General features: G+C 42.7%; 1 protein-coding gene across 2 annotated transcripts; it reads left to right on the forward strand.

Moving 5' to 3' along the window:
- Positions 1 to 652: 652 nt before the first annotated feature.
- far1 (fatty acyl CoA reductase 1) lies at positions 653 to 17,033 on the forward strand. 2 transcript variants are annotated; one of them, XM_042109069.1, is made up of 12 exons: positions 653 to 777; positions 5,985 to 6,195; positions 7,008 to 7,183; positions 7,457 to 7,636; positions 7,789 to 7,966; positions 8,092 to 8,136; positions 8,241 to 8,368; positions 8,831 to 8,898; positions 10,912 to 11,083; positions 13,280 to 13,409; positions 13,635 to 13,762; positions 14,389 to 17,033. In XM_042109069.1, exons 2-12 carry the CDS (start codon positions 6,007 to 6,009, stop codon positions 14,549 to 14,551), a joined length of 1,557 nt encoding a protein of 518 aa, XP_041965003.1. In that variant the 5' UTR covers positions 653 to 777; positions 5,985 to 6,006; the 3' UTR covers positions 14,552 to 17,033. The 2 variants fall into 2 exon arrangements, with proteins under 2 accessions (XP_041965003.1, XP_041965002.1); XM_042109068.1 differs by lacking the exon at positions 10,912 to 11,083 and adding an exon at positions 10,403 to 10,574 and having other exon boundaries at positions 654 to 777.
- Positions 17,034 to 17,175: the final 142 nt, after the last annotated feature.

Below are 17,175 nucleotides of genomic sequence, written 5' to 3' on the forward strand. Positions count from 1 at the left end.
ACATTTTTTCAGTTTATACAGTAAATGTTTGAATTCGTAAAGAAATTGTAGTGTTCCCAATGCATTGATATTATGGAATTAACAGCTATTCTAAGGATTTTGAGCTTTATTCTGCTTTATTTCTGCTATTATTCTGCACACAACTGTATGTGGGGATTAGGATACTTGCAAGAATAAAGAGGTGATTTCATCCCATCTGAACAGGGCAATAAATTCCAGGTTCTCCCCTTCAGACTGCTTTCCCATGAAAGCTGTCAATAGCCTACCATGGGTAGCCTCCAATAGCCTATACAACTTCCATTATGCACTGAAATGGTACATCCATAGACCAATATAATAGTAGGCCTAATAGGCTTTTCCATTCTTTAGAAGCTGAATTCCGAGTAGCAATTGCATTTAAAAGAGTCTTCTATCTCTGACTGGTGGTTCTGTAGGAAATTTGCTTTGGCCATGAACCAAATTTAGAATAAGAATGTAATTTTAATTATTTTTCGCATAAAGACATGGGTGGTAGGCTAAATTATAAGAAAGTGAGACTAATGGATGGAAGGGAGATTATTCTTAGTAGCCTAGCACTGCAATTCAGTGAAGGATCCTGAGCATGCTGCATTGAGTTTTAGTGGCTACTGACGTCACGTTTGCTCTTCATCTATGAATTCATCTGGCAATCCCCACTCACTGCGCTTCCTGCTCACAGTCGCTCTCACAGCATCTCGCACCACTGCTTCATTGCTGTAGGCATCTTGGGATTAACGACACTGCCTGGATTTACAGTTGGTAATGTGTTTCATCTGTTTAGTTCTGTTGATGTTGTACATTAAAGTAGTTTGTATTTCGAAGAAAAGGTGCCTCGTGATGGCGAGAAATCAGGTAGAATTTCTTCTGCGCGCTAACGACTGCTAGCTGCCGTTTGCTGGCGCTTCAATGGAGTATTTCTACTACGGAAGAAATGCGTAGAGGGGAGGGGTCGTTAGCATGGTAGTTACATTATTTTTTCAGGAAGTAATGTTTCAGAGATCGATACATTATTTCTAACTGAACGGTGCGGCAAATGTTTGATTAGCTAGGTCTCTCACCAGTCACCTTCCCTTTGCCAAAGTGGCAGTTTCGTCTATTGCGTTTGCTTTGGTTTCCTAGCACGCCTGTGTTGGCGAACTTAGTAACGTGAAGATAATTAGCTAGCTAACTTTAGCTGAATTAGCTCACAAACCCGCTCCACATGATAGGAATGTGGTTTTGTACACTAGCTTCCAGAGACTTTATATTCGCTCCCATATACTTTACGCTAACTTGCCCATATACTTGATTAACTGTGCCTGTTGCCGTAACATCACCCACCTGTGTACGAGGACCGTAAAGCTTAACTGGCTCATAGTGTTCACTTTCCGAAGTTTTGTGGCTAATTTGAAGTTGCTAGGCCATGCTGTACAGTGTGTTGAATATGTATATGAACCATGGCAATGAAGATTTCATTGGTGTAGCTATCTCATAATTGGCCATAAGGTGTGTGTGAATATTTCAGTAAGTTTGCGCAATATCGAAAACGCCTTGGAGGAGGGGGGGGGGGGGGGGGTGGATTGCTGTGGTCTTTCTATGTTTGCCTACTTTGTCTAAACTTCATTGACACTTGGACATTTCTATGGACACACATTGTCATCATCTTACGCAACTTCGTAGGGCACTTCCCTTTTGGAGATGAGGTTGATCACATTTGTGTTCTAAGATGCTAAAATATATGCGTAAGGAGGACCATGAATGCCTCTTTTAACACGGGTCACAAGATTGGTCGACCGCTGTCTCATGACCAATTTATTCAGCCTGTTGCTGTATTGTATTCAACCACATCCGCCAAACTTTGCAGTCATGTCAGCCGAGGAATTTGTGGCTTTCCATCATAATGGCTTCCATTCAGCACTCCTAGATAAGACAAGTGTATTTTTTTTGTAGTTCCAGTAACCGCTTGCTTTACATTCAAAGCAAAGGATGTCGGAAATGATGTTTGACTCACGTGCAGGGTTGACAGGCTGTGTGCATACATGTGACAAATTAATTATTCAACCTGATGAGATGTTAGAGATCATTTAGCCTCCACTGTACATGCGTCATTATATGCTAGAAAGTTTTATGTGCCATATTGGCTAGGCTATGTGTTTTGCGGGGATTATCCTTAATCAGGTTGGTTGGGCTATATGTGAGTGCTTTTACGTGTGCTGCCTTATTCAATTTGTTTATAGATTACTAGAGACAGCTTAATGTGTAATATTCAAAATGTGCCATCCTTGATGTACCATTAGCCAGACCTTTGAAAAGGCCAAGTTGGATGCAGTCGTGCCACAAGCTGAAATTTCTGGCTATGGAGCACCTTGGCTGGCAGGCACGTGCAGAGATGGGGGGCTACAGGGGCTCCAGCACCTGCCCCTTTGACCCTTTGATGTCCAAGTGCCCTTTTGACAAGACCCGTTTTTTACTTTTTAAAATTTGTAATACTTCCGCTAGTTCCAACGTGAATATTCGCTAAAATGTCTCATTAATAGTTTGTGAAATTAGAAATTTACAAAAATAACAATTTTCTGTGTTAATTGAAATGCCTTGCTGCCACCAATCCGTGACGTCATACATTCAGTGAACTCTCAGAAGGTGCACGCAGGTACAGTGCTGCAGGAGACGTTTGGGAGCACGGTAAGGTCACTTGGCAGTTAGCCTATCTGAACATGCAATAGTATTCAGCTTAGAGATAGAGAATAAAATGTTTCAAGTTGTTTCATGTTTAATGAAGTAGGCTATCAAACCCGTTTTAACCATGTCATGGTCCATCCATTTCAATAACCTGGCAGCTTCGAAAATCTAAGGCTGAACGTTCATAACATATTCTGTTTAGGTTACTATGTTATAGTAGCTTAGGTTAGTAGACCTAGTTCATAAAACAGAGTAGGCAAACCTTTCCTAAATCGTCATAAGCCGACGACATAGGCTACTGTAGTTGTTTAACTAACCCAACTCCACACGTTCTCTGTTTACAGTAGGCTACATTACGCGTCATTTCACTCAGTGGCCACACGCACAGCACGTGAATCTGCAAGACACCAGCTTGCTAATGGTGGTAGTTCACTGTGATAAACATTAAAATTATAGCATGACAAGCTAGACTAGTCAATAACATATTTGCTGTCGCAAAGGTGCGTCTAGATTTCTAGGCTATTAAAATTAGCTTTGAATTTAATCAATAAGATATAGCCTTATAGCCTATGATCTCTCTGTAGACAATAGCCTATTGAAAACTGAAAAGACCTATCTGTCTGTGCCCTGGCTACAGTAGGCCTACAGTACATGCACTCCTATTGAATTTTCAGAACCAAGGAGAGAAATTAGAAAAATGTGTTACAGCTCTGTCTGCTATTTACACCTATTCTTCTTGAATAATGAATAAATGAATAAATATGAAAATGTATCAAATGTTTATCAGTACATTAGACTACTTTGCAAATTGCTAAACCATATAATAGCCTGTCCCACCATCATTGAAATACTAGTGCTAGATAAATGCTAGAATTTAAATAAAAAAAATAAATAAAAAAAAAGTCCGGTTCAGATGATTAAAGCTTTATAGGCTAGGGAATAGGACATTATTTTGATATAATTTGCATGTAGCCAATGTATTCTCTATTGGGTTGTAATCAAAATTAAGTTTTAAGTAAAGTTAACACGTTTTCTGAATTGTTCCATGTGCCCTTTTTTTAAAATTTGAGCCCCTGCCCCTTCAAAGGTCTCTGCACGCCCCTGTTGGCTGGGAACCCTGCTGCTGTTTTGAGATCAGCACAGCTGTTGCAACTTGTGTCATGCAGTAAGCAATATCAGCTGCACTTGTTGCCCCCAAAAGACCCAGTCCCCAAACCTGGAGCCTTGTGTGACATGTTTTATAGGAGACATTTTAGCTAGAACGTTTTATCTAGGAAGGAAAGGTTGGCTGTCAAATTACTGCTCAGATTTTCTATAATATTCAAGTCTGTACACTTTCAAATTGTCACTTACTGTCAATTTTCTTGTACATTTAATGCCATATAACTTCTGTTTTTTATTCTGTTTACACCTGTCAGTTCCTGGTCATGTGATGGGAACATATGCAATACCCAATTGTAAGAGCAGTTAAAATGTTTCTTCACCTGGCTAAACAGCAATGATTTACCTTATGACCGAGAAGCCTACCTTAAGATTGTAGTTTTACAATGTAATGGAGGCAATCACAAAGAAAATAGGTGGGCTCCCTGCATGACCCATTCCAAATGATTTTTCGATACAATAAATACAACACATTGGGCTTGGCCAGAAATTTGTCAATACTACTTTCACACAAGTGATGGCACCTCCTGAGGAAACATTCAGAAACCTTTAACATTTTGAGATCTGTAAACCTATTGAGAAATTGAGTCATTATCAGACAGGAGGTTACTCTGATTCCATCTTAAGGCGCCAGCCCGTCAGTGGTTTCTAACACTAAAGGACTTGTATCACATTATCAAAAATGAGATGATATGGCATATTATAATAAAGCTTTACAATTCTGGAGAGGCGAAATGTTATGTTTTAGTCACATTAGTAAATCACAGTAGATCGCTCTGATCCTGAAAACCTGCATGTCTGTCCTTTCTAGCTGCCATGGTTTCAGTTGGCCTAGTTTATGGTACCATTTTAGATAATGAGATACTAAAGTTAAAAATACTGTTCCAGTAAAGGATTGGGGTTATATTCCTATATTACAGTTATGGTGTAACTGTGCCAGGAAATTTCAGTTGCATGTGCTAATGATGTAGGGAAATTAACGCCCAGCTCTAGGTGCCCAGTATGTTCTTAGGACTTGGAAACTGAAAACTAAACAAATGAGCAGTCTTGGAGGATTTAACAACACAAGCATTGCCTGTCCACTAAGGCCATTTCAAACAACCGCTCTTCGTTCGCCATAGCCACCTTGTTGTTCATCATCGCAGGACTGTCGTCATCCTGTTAAGCCCGCCTTAAGACTCTCTAACAAAATAGAGCGCTGTGATTGGATGACGTCCACTGCGTCAGCCAATAGAAATCCTTATGGTTTGCTACTAGACGTACAGGCTGAGCAAATTAATTTACTAGGGTGCGTCTAGATTTCTAGGCTAGCAATCTGTCATATTCTAACTCTAAAAATCACTTCGCTCAGTTCAGTTAAATCAAATCAGTCAGTTCAGACAGTTTGGGAAAGTGTGACCCTATAGGATATGTGACTGTAAAGTGCACTACTGAATTGTTTGAAGTGAAGTGCATGTTGAGCTTTGTTTAGATAAGGCGTGATGCTGATTGGTGTTATCGGCTTTAAATGGGCAGAGGTTATCTTTTGCCATACTTATTAACTGCAATACTAGCTCTCTGTGTAGACTTATACAAGGATGATTCAGAGCTGTGAATTGCAAGCAGAAATGTGTTGTGCCTTATTTCACCTCACTCTGCATCACTGGATTAATTTGTAATTCCTCTCAGCCAGAAAGTTTCAGATTGCTTGTGTGTTACATGGATATTGTAAAACTGCCTTGCAAATATTTATGTTTTCATGATATGTTTGTGAAGACCTGCCAATGTGTCCTAAATGAATCACTACTCAATGGCAATATAGGCATTTGAAAAATCAGAAATGCACCAAACATGAAGCACAGGACAAAATTAGTTTATCAAATATTTTCTGCCAAACGTACAAATATGTACTATCAAAATAGCTTCTTTCAATAGCTAGATCTTGCAGCTGCCAGTTGTTTCTTCACCAAACACTTTTTCTGCCTTGTGAGTTGATCAAACAGACTACGGCACGTTTTTACCATTTGAACTACATGGCTAAATATTTCCCAAGCAAACGAGCAATCCTCTGTTTGCATATGTAAGTATGCGCATAACTGCTGGTGAAAGGGCAGCTATGCATGAATGAACGTGTGGTCTAACTTTTGGGCTGAATCTTGTGTGCACAGGAGGGACCGGAGGGCTGCCACCATGGTCACCATCCCGCAGTTCTATGAAGGGAAGAGTGTCCTCATCACAGGAGCCACTGGCTTCATGGGGAAGGTCCTGCTGGAAAAGCTGCTGCGCTCCTGTCCCGGCGTCAAGGTTGTCTACGTGCTTGTCCGCTCAAAGGCGGGCCAGGCTCCTCATGAGCGCATTGCGGACATGGTCAACTGCAAAGTGAGTTGTGATGAGTCGTGGCAGGATGTGGTTGTGAAAGATGGTATAGTGAGACATCCAGGCAGGTTTATCAAGCCCCCATCATCCTGTTTTGAATTGACTGGTAACAAAGTGAGTCAAAGAATCATAGTGAAGAAACGGTCCAACTTAATTAGAACATCGAAGCCCAAATTTGTGTACAGAGCCTAGAGTGTCATAAAGTTGCACTTTGTGGTTTGTTTTTGTGAAAGGTTGATATTTGAACTCAATAGTCAGTCATATAATCTCTGCCCCTCCATGTTTCTGAAGCACTGTGTTGTCTATTGACTGTTTTTGTGTCCAAACACTGGACCGATATCTAGAGGAGAAATTAGCTGAATTTGACAGAAAAAGTGTATGGAATTAGAATGACAGGACTATAGGCCTACCTGTAATCGACCAGAATGTAATGTTTTGTAAAGATATGTAAGTCACATAGCAGGAGGTTGTATTATCATGTGTTCAATCTTCAAATAGCATCCTTGTGTTTTGCATTTTCAACTGCCTGCAGCCAAGATCATAGTCATTTTTTTTGTATGAGATTTGAGAAAGCCATTTTGGTACTTCACATTACATAAATCCCTTGCTGTGGACATTTAATCTTATATGTTAAATGCATATACATTGCATATGACCATATTACTCAAGTATGACGGATTAATATCTATAGATGTATCTTAAGTAGCGCATGGTACTAGAGGACATCTGGATATATGGGTCATCTGTGATTACCGGAAATGTGGTATCGCTTAAATTTATTTATCTAGCCGTTGATCAGGATTTCTCTGCTACAGCTCTTTGACAGATTAAGAGATGAGCAGCCTGACTTTGCAGAGAAAATTGTAGCTGTGAACAGTGACTTAACTCTGCCTGAACTGGACTTGAGGAAAGAGGACCAGGAGACACTGGCAGCCAATGTCAACATAGTCTTCCACTGTGCAGCAACAATCCGATTCAATGAGCCTCTCAAGTAAGCATTGCTCTCTTTATGAGCAACAAACCATCTCCATTTTTTTGCTAGCAAGATGTGCCATTTTTACATTTTAAGTCAGCGATAAATCCATCAGAGTATAAATAAACACCCAGCGCTATATGCATGTTTCCCTGTAGTATCTTGCCAGAGGCTGATAAAACGTCAGTTTAATGAGGTGTCTAAATCAGCCTCTGTGCAAGTTCTCCACCGAGAACATTGTGCTCCAGATGCATTGGTGATCACTCCCCCTGTCGCTTGCACTCCCCACAGAGATGCAGTGCAGCTGAACGTTCTGGCGACTCAAAAGATGGTGGCTCTGGCCCACAGAATGAAACAGTTGGAGGTGTTCATCCACGTGTCCACGGCCTATGCCAACTGTGACCGCAAGCTCATTGAGGAGGTGGTCTACCCCCCACCAGTAGACTACAAGAAGCTTGTTGACACCTTAGAGTGAGTTGCACAGGTTCAGAGCATTGAGGAACAATAAGAGTGCCTCTTCTGAATGGGCCAATTTATTGATTTTTAATGCTACAATGTACAAACCGTAGAGGCTATGTAGTCACTTTGGGTTCTGTTGTTTTATTGTTATTATTATTTAATAGATGGATGGATGATAAGCTTGTGGGCGTAATGACGCCAAAGCTGATTGGTGACCGGCCAAACACATACACTTACACCAAAGCTTTGGCTGAGTATCTGGTCCAGCAGGAGTGTGGGAACCTGAACGTGGCCATCATCCGGCCCTCCATCGTCGGAGCCAGTTGGATGGAGCCCTTCCCTGTAAGTGCAGCACAAAGGGTCATGCTCAGTTCACAGTCGTAATCAGGTTTAAATCCTTATTGCTTTGGCCTATCTTGTGTTTGTAGAGGATTCCTGCTCTGTAACCAGCACTGCTTCTCTTACAGGGCTGGATAGATAATTTCAATGGACCTAGTGGAATATTCATTGCTGTAAGTGCAACTTTTCTGATATTTGAGATACATTACAGCACTCCACCTGCATAAATGCCGTTTGGGAAATCTTACTTTTCCTACCAAATCTGCTTGATTTCTAGGCGGGGAAGGGCATTCTGCGCACGATGAGGGCCTCCAATAATGCTGTGGCTGACTTGGTGCCAGTAGATGTCGTAATCAACACCACTCTGGCCGCTGCCTGGTACTCAGGCTCCCAAAGGCACAACAGGTCAGTTTCTCCCAAAGCATGGCGTCAGCAGCCAGGCAGGTGGATGCCAGCTCTGCCTGAGAATCTCGGTAACGATACCGCTGCTTGAATGTCCTCCCAGGCTTGCTGTTTAGAAAACAGTGTGAGGAAGTAATTAGGGGAAAATGACTGTCTTTGTCAAGCCAGTGCAAGACATGAGCTCCAGCATAAAACATGTTCCACATTCACCACAAATGTAAAGCCATCATATGCAGTGTTTTTTTTTAAACCTTAATGTTACAGCTTCAAAATAATTCTGATGGTAAACTAGGTTGCCGTGCGCCTTCCCAGCCGTAGCCTACCTGTGTGCAGAGAACCAACCTTGCAACTTGGCTCTCCCCCAACCCAGTTGTAGTTGTAAAGAAAACCATTTTTGATATTCTGATAAGATGTTTCAGTGTTGTTGTTGCTGTAAACCTGCTTGTCGTGTGTTTACTTTTGCAGACCCAAAACCATGTTGGTTTACAACTGCACAACTGGAGGCATCAACCCATTCCACTGGGGAGAAGTTGGTATGAAACCATCTTAGAATCGTTAGACTAATTGACTGACGAGCACTGAAAACAATAAGGCACTTTAGAAATCAGGCCACACATAGTATTAAAATGGAAAAGAGATTAAATTGAATACCATAAAATATTGGGAAATCCCAAGAAGTAATAGAAGGCCTAGACAGCCTTTTAGTCTGTCGTTCCAGTTAAATGTTTCTTACGAGTGAGTGAAGACTGTGGAGAAGTGAGAGTGTGTCTCCCACACCCCCTCCCTGAAGAAGGTGTGTGTGTGTGTGTGTGGGCAGGTGCTGAATCGTCGACTTTCCACATGCAGCAGCCCCTGCACGCTCACACACTAGGTGTTTGTCACCCCCTCTGAACAATGCATGCACATGGCCGCTGTTCAAATCAGACCGGGCGTAGCGTCCTGAATTTGACTAGGGATGTAGTCATTTGAAAGCCTATCTCGGGGGAAGCTATTTCTTCCCCTGCTATCACATGCGGAGGTGGCCGCCGTCACAGTGGCTGTTTTTAGGCTTGTGTTACAAGGTTGCTGAGCAAAAATTAGAATGTGCATTTGGGCTCAGCTCCGAATTTTCTCTCGCCGCTAATCTAATGCGGAACTGACTTGTCTGTATCTACTACAGATAGAGAAAGTAAGTAATTGTTTTATGAATTAGACTTAGAATTAGAACTTCTATAAGTCAGTATTGAAATGACAATGTGTCAGTTGATTGTCATAAGCAGTTCAGTCAAGGCAACTTCGTGTAGCAAAAGTCTGATGCAGCCATATAATATTATAATAATAAGGTATGTAGCAGTAAGTAGGTCTGTTGTAGTGTCAGGATAGGACTAGAGGACAGATATTTTTAAACCAAAAGTTTTAGGTCTTAATTATTTTTCAATGTTCATTGTGGAAGCAAAAAGGTGGTCTGATTTTTTTTTTTTTTTTTTTTTTTTTTCTGATGGGCCAAGTGCTTTAATGCTATTGTCCATATCGTCCCACATTCCGCCACAAGTCATGGGTCCACTGTTGTTTGTGTTTGGACTGGTCGTGAAATGTCACTGTTTACTGTTTGTGGCAGATTCATGCCACCGACGCTTTGGTTCCTCAGTGTAAATTTCACTTCTTCAAACTCTCTGGAACCTGTAACAGTTTCAAGGTTAAACACGTGGTTAATTTTTCTCTACAATGACAATAACAGTAGAGCACTTGAGTGTGTGTGTGTGTGTGTGTGTGGCAGACCTGGGTCCAAATAGTATTTATTTGCTTTCGCACCTTTTCTGCATTTCATCGAGCCTGTTTTTGTTGAAAATGGACCCCTCTTTCATTCTCGGCACTACCAACAGTCTTGATTCTTCTCTCTCTGACAAAGCTCGGTGAAGTGCAGAGTGTCTTGAAGGGAAATTAATACTCTTTGCCCCTCAGGTTTGCCGCCACTGAGATCCCAGCTGTCTCTCTTTCTCTCTCTCTGTCTACATTGACCACGTTCACCCTGTATTGAAACGCCCTTTTGTCTCTTAGAGTACCATGTAATATCCACTTTCAAGAGGAACCCCCTCGAGCAGGCCTTCAGACGGCCCAATGTAAATCTCACCTCAAACCACCTAATCAATCAGTACTGGATCGCTGTAAGCCACAAGGCACCAGCTTTCCTATATGATCTCTTCCTCCGGATGATGGGGAAAGAGCCAAGGTAAATGCGCCGGTGGGCCACGCTCGCTGCTTACCCTCTCTTTGCTGTCTCGTCTTGGCGCAGTCCACCCCCCGTATGTTATTGCCATTGTGATGTGATGCTGTTTGCAGGTGCTGTTGTCTTCAATGTCCAGAAGGGAGGGTGAGAATGCATAACTCAGTTGAGGCCTCATCAAGCCTGTAGCTCCTACTGGGTTCTGCACTCTTTTCTCCTTTGTGTGTGTGTGTGTGTGTGTCTGAGTGAGTGAGAGAGGATGTGTGTCTGAGGCTGGCTTGCATTGCGATGTGTTGCTCCATGTTAATTGTGGGGGATGCCTGTGACTGTATTCTCTCTGCAGAGTATTGTGTAAACACCATCTTCAAGACCAACCCTTTAGAACAGGCTTTCAGGCGGCCCAATGTTAACCTGCGGTCCAACCCCTTTACCAATCAGTACTGGACCACAGTGAGTCACACACTGCCCGCCCTGCTGTATGACGGGTATCTCAGGTTGACGGGTCAGAAACCCCGGTAAGGTCTCGACAGCGCCCCCTACTCCCTCTTTTCTCCTCTCTTCCCCCTTGCCCGTCCTTCCCGCCCCTCCCCGCCCCGCCCCGCCCTGCCCCGCCCTGCCCCGCCTCACCTCTCCCCGTCTCCCCCTCCACCACTGGGTGCTGGTCGTGTGGCATGGATGGTTGATGGCGACGAAGCGCAGCTCGGCTGTCTGCTCGACTTCATGGCATCGGACTCGACTGCTACAGCTGCTGCTGACAGGCTAGCATGAGCTCCTGTTCCAGCATGCCTCATCCACTCTTATGTTTTTGATCACACAGTTCTGGAGGCATTTTTTTTTTTTTTACCTTTCTTTTGTCCCCTCTGGAGTCTTGGTTAGAACCTTTTTGCATTATGCAGTTTTGATTTAGATTTTTTTTTTTTTACCTTTTATTTTTCCCCAATAAAATCCTATTATTCCCCACCACACCTTCATAAATGGTCCGTTTCCAACTCCTGTTGTGAGCCATGCCATCAAGTCCTTACAAATGACCCAAGAGTGACCTTTCAGTTATCTTCTCTCTTCATCTAGTGAACCCTTCATAGGGACACGTAATGGGAAACTATCATCTTGTCAGTACCAGATACCAAGCACTTCGGTTTGAAAGATGAGCTCTAGCAGCGCTGGAGACACTTAGCAGGCCACTCAAACATCCAGTCAGACCTCCTGATCATGCTAATTAGTAGTTTCCTGTATCAGCAGCACCACAGAAATCTCAGTGGAAATGGTCTGGCTACATAAGTCAACATTAAAAAGATTTTGATGGAGGCTGCTGTTGACACCAGAAACCACTAATGTAGCCATTGAAGCCTTAAAGATGTGTATGAAAACTCACATTTGTGTAATACAAGGCATGTGTTTTAAAAAACGGTGCAATGGCCCTATAAGCAAGGCATATCGGAGGTATATTTGTTTAAATTAGTTAGTGTTTGGTAAATTAGTCAAGTGTTTGGTATCTGACATGAGAAAGTATTGGCCTTAAAAGAGTTTCTTAAACCAGACACATTTCAGCAAAGCTTATACTTGACAAATTGAAATTGGAATGAAATCCCATGTTTTTGAATAGTGACAGACTTGATTTTCTGAAATGTGTGTGGTTTAATGACATGCATAAGGAATTCCATGGGAAAATTTGATCATGAGTGTTTGTTTCCCCCCCTTAATCATTTCTGATTTGTCAGATTTAACTTGTGATTTGTGATTCTGAATCATTGTACTTTGCACGTTTGATTATTATTCCCATGTCTGGATCAGACTGTCTCTTGAGAGGGGTGGATAACTGAGCATTGAACTGCTAAATTAAAAGTGGCTTGGAATTGACCTCAAACCCCTGCAGTTGGAACTGTAGATTTATATTTGACTGCGCTAATGCGCTTGATTTTATTAGTTTCAGTGCTTTGCGCACTATTGCAAATCCTCACTCTAAAAAAGGTCATCACAGTTGTTGAAAATGCTCAGGTACCACTCCACTTCAAGTATGGATCAATCTTGCCCTAACTCTCCATAACCCTTTTCCCAACTCAAGCAAATGGGACTTCACATCACCAAGGTTTAAAGATGATAATTATTCTGATTAGTAGAATCAAATCTCCAGCCGTATTAACTGTGTGCTGAGCTCTGTGCTCTAAATGCTTTTAGATTCAATTTCACACTGCCCATGGGCACTTCCTATCATTATGAACAAATGAATCATTTTAGTACCAACTGTCTGATTTTTAAATAGAATGTGGCATAATGTGCTGTAATTCATAAGTGTCCCTGCTTGAGGACAGTGTACTTGCTGTAATGTGCAGGACATGTTGTGTCTGGAAAACCATTGTATACTGTTGGCTGACACAAGGATACATTTGGCACGCTACCATATGTTACCCAAACAAAGGCCACATTTGACTCCTGGTGCCAGTCTGCCTAACAGACCTATCAGGGGCCTTGGGTCTCGAATCTCAATTCCCCTCTTATCTGCCTGGAAGTCCAGTGATCCATGGGTCAGTTTGCAGCTGAAGGCTATTAAAGCTGAATGGGCCCCGCGTGGCTTAGAGAAACACTGTACGCACAGAGATGGCACGCCAGCTGCCACGTGTAAGCCCTGACGTCCCTCTCTCTCTCCTTTCTCTCGCTCTCTCTCTCTCCTCCTCCTCCTCCTCTTCCTTCCCTCGCCGTTGCCACGGTGACAGGATGATGAAGACCATCAAGCGGCTGCATAAAGCCATGATGGTGCTGGAGTATTTCACCAGCCACTCGTGGGTGTGGAACACAGACAACGTCACCATGCTCATGAACCAGATGAGCCCCGAGGATAGGAGGGTGAGTGGAGCCACACACACACACACACACACACACACACACACACACACACACACACATTATAAAACAAGAAAGTGATCGAATGATTAACTAAAACGGTCCCTTTCTGTCTCTCTTCTGTGACATGCATTCTAAATAATTCTGACACAATTGTACTGATGCATCTATCAAGTCATTACTTCATATTCTTTTGTCATTCTAACATGGCCTCGGTCTTGGTTGCAGCTATTTAACTTTGATGTGCGACAGCTGCACTGGGCTGAGTATATGGAGAACTACTGCATGGGCACCAAGAAGTATGTGCTGAACGAGGAGCTGTCAGGTCTGCCAGCCGCCAGGAAACACCTCAGCAAGTAAGCTCCCCACTGGGATTAGTAGTCCCTCCCCAGGCTCCAGCAGGGCTGCGTGTCTCTGCTTCTCAATAAGGGTTTTTAACGCTGATCCACTTTCTTATGGTGGACTGCAGATTAGTTGCGTGGTGGATTACTGTTCTAGTACAAGTGCACGAGTTGCGTGTGAGATTAATTGCATGGCAGTTTATTTAATCTCCAGTATGTGATTTCCAGTGGGCATGAATGACCAAAGGATTGGGGTATTGTCAGCTCTTTGTTAAACGTTGCTAAAGGTCTGCATAGAGGATCAGTTTCTCTCAGGCCCTGTCTGCAGTGGCCATGTCATGCATAATCTCTTGCAGGCCACGTAAACAAAGTGGAAATTCCCCAGTCCGATATCAGAGTTCTATCAAATTGGCCTCCAGCTGGGACTGTTTTCCCCAAGCACACATTCACAAATCTCCCCGCTGCCATGCAATCACCTCTTGACTTGAGCTCTGTGGATTGAAAAGCAAGCACCCCAGCCGAGCCTGTTATCGTTGCTGTTTCCATTTTTCCGCTGTGCGTATGGCATCGTCAAATTACCATGATTCGTTATATTTATTTAACATGTCACATGAAATTGAAATCAGACTCCTCTGTTCCAGATTGCGAAACCTCCGCTACACGTTCAACACGCTGCTGGTGGTTGTCATCTGGCGGGTGTTCATCGCCAGGTCGCAGATGGCGCGCAACATCTGGTACTTCGTGGTCAGCCTGTGCTTCAAGTTCCTGTCCTACTTCAGAGCGTCCAGCACCCTCAGACACTGAACGATGAGAGACCGTGAAGTGGACTGGAGGTGGACACGGAGGAAATGTTACCAAGCCTCTCCTTCCCTTCCCCCCCTCCTCTCTCCTGATAATACCTTGCACCCCCCCCCCCCCCCTTTTTTTCCCCTTATCTCAGACAGCTATGCATTCAGCGTAACTTGGCCGACTCTACGGACATGTTTTGAATGTCACTTTAGGGTCTGGGCCCTGCCCCCTCTCTTTCTCTCTCTCGCTCTCTGTCTTTTTTGTGTTCAGCACGGCCCTCCCACTTCAACTGTAGGGGTGCTGACCACGTTGTGGAAAGCAAGCATGTCTCTTCAGGGCTAGATTCTCTCCTTCAGCACAACGAGCACAGGGAGGCTTTTTAAATTACTGCATCAAGTCTCTGTCGGTAAAAGCACTTAAGCCAAACACCGAAGAGGTGGGTGGGTGGGGGGGGGGGGGACTGGCTAATACTTTACCGCACATTCAACAGCTTGACCGCAGGCAGTAGGCATTCTCCATTGCTTGGCTGATGGCAGTGACTCACTTGTCAACTATTCAATCAAGCACAAGGCAGATAAGGGATGTGATGGCTCCTGCGCAGTATAGCTATGTGCCTATGCCCAAGCCTTCAGATGACCTTGCTAAGACTCCCCGCCATAGCTTTCTTCAGCTATGCTGAGCTCCCCCTCACTCCCACTTTACATTTTTTTGTTTGTTTTTTTCCCATGTGGAGTTCTGCCAAACCATCTTTATACGTTACCTTTTTGTCCGCGATTGTGCAGGATGAAAGGGTCATGCTTATCAGTGAGTGGCTAAAGGTGGAACATCTCGTTCATGATTCAGGACATCTCCTGGACATCCCCTCTGTATTACTGGCTTTTAGCAAGCTGCTGGCATGCCTTGTTGCATGTCTTGTCATAGACCCGTTTCATCCTTGTATCTGATGAGAAACGTTTTGTGTGACTGTTTCTCAGTACTTTCTCAACTCCATTGTTGTGTGTGTGTGTGTGTGTGTGTGTGTGTGTGTGTATGTGTGTGTGAATTCTTGCCCACTACTTTTCTTTTGCTACAGGGTCGTTTCCTGACCTTAATGTCAAACTAGGGTCTCACCATCCCAAGCCACAGACAGATTGTTAATCTTTACATTTCTATCCATTATTGTTTTGTTTTTTTCCTCTGGTTGTAAGGAAGTGAAGGAACATTTTCTGTTCCTTTCCTCATGATCAGTGAATAGGCTATACAAGATCAAGTACTCTTCCTCCCTACATTGGAAACACAATTTTAGGGTGAACAGTAGCCATGGGGTTAGTGATTTGTTTTGTTTATATTTATAAATATATTAACTATATTTTATGTACTTAAACACACTGCAAAATGAGCTGTAGTACCAGATTCTACAAGCTTTAAGTGTATGACTAGGGTTAGTGGCTTGGTTGTCTGACTGGTTTGTGAACTGTGCCTGACATTTTTTGACTAACACAATGTGAAAGAGCTGAAAATGTGTAAGTTTTGTAATCCATTTGTGTACATTTCCAGATAGACATTGTTATATTAATCTAACATTGCATAGTATGTTTATGCCTGTAATACATATAGGATGGCTTAAAAAGAAAGACAAAACAAAGGCATGTAGAAGAAGATTGGCTCCTTTTGGGTCAAAGTTCCAGTTGGACCTCTAAATCCGAATGTCTTTTGTCTTGTCTGTTTTTTCATCTGGTCTCAAGATGATCAAATTGAAACCAAAGCCATCACACCTTTGGTTATATCTCATATCTTGTCTTGTGTGTAAATTCAACGGTTGGTCTTCTTCTTACTGTATTGACATTGTCTGAATGTACGTCACTCCAGCCTGACTCTTTGCACAGTTGTACTAGAAACGTGGATTCACTCCAAATGTGCGTGTCTAATGTGGATTTGGGACCTACTGATCTGATAAATTGTGAGAACTTTCTTTTTTTTCCCCCGAGGACCACCATTTGAAAGGGATACTTGCCTTCATGTACCTTCAATCATTCCCTTGTGTTCAGTTTAGTTTTTGAGATGAGTGTCACTTAGTAGGGATTCTGGTGGGGGAAAAGTTAAATGCAGACTGATGTATTCAGGGTTATCAATTAACATTCACTCAGCCACGTACAGGAAATGTCTATCTCTTTCTGTCTCTCCTTAATGTGATGTGGGCATCTTTTGGGTATCAAGGGCGCCTTGTATGATCATGTCTGCCATTTCAAACAGCATTGCACAATTGTGTTAATCACAGTGTCTTGTCTTTTTTTTTCTGTATAAATATTTTCAGTCAGACCAAACATTACAACTCCCAGTACAATGGAGTACAATTGCACATCCGATGTCCAATTGAGGTGTTTACAGCAAAATGGGTTCATTGCTCCAGATCATGCTCTATCCATTTTCTTGCAAGTCTAGAATATAAAAATCAATGGGTGCCTTTTGTTTGTAAACCAAATGAATACAAATAAATAGAACATGTTAATTCATGAAACACCATGCCTTTTGCTTTTTTAACTTTTTACATTTGCTTCAGTTAAACTCAACAGCAACTCAAATGTTGGCTGAATTGCATTCAAAATTACTTTCCCAACTGCATTCCCAGTTGTAAACCTCTGGGCCAAACACACCTCTGG

The sequence above is a fragment of the Alosa sapidissima genome, chromosome 11 (assembly GCF_018492685.1).
Source record: "Alosa sapidissima isolate fAloSap1 chromosome 11, fAloSap1.pri, whole genome shotgun sequence".
NCBI lineage: Eukaryota > Metazoa > Chordata > Actinopteri > Clupeiformes > Clupeidae > Alosa > Alosa sapidissima.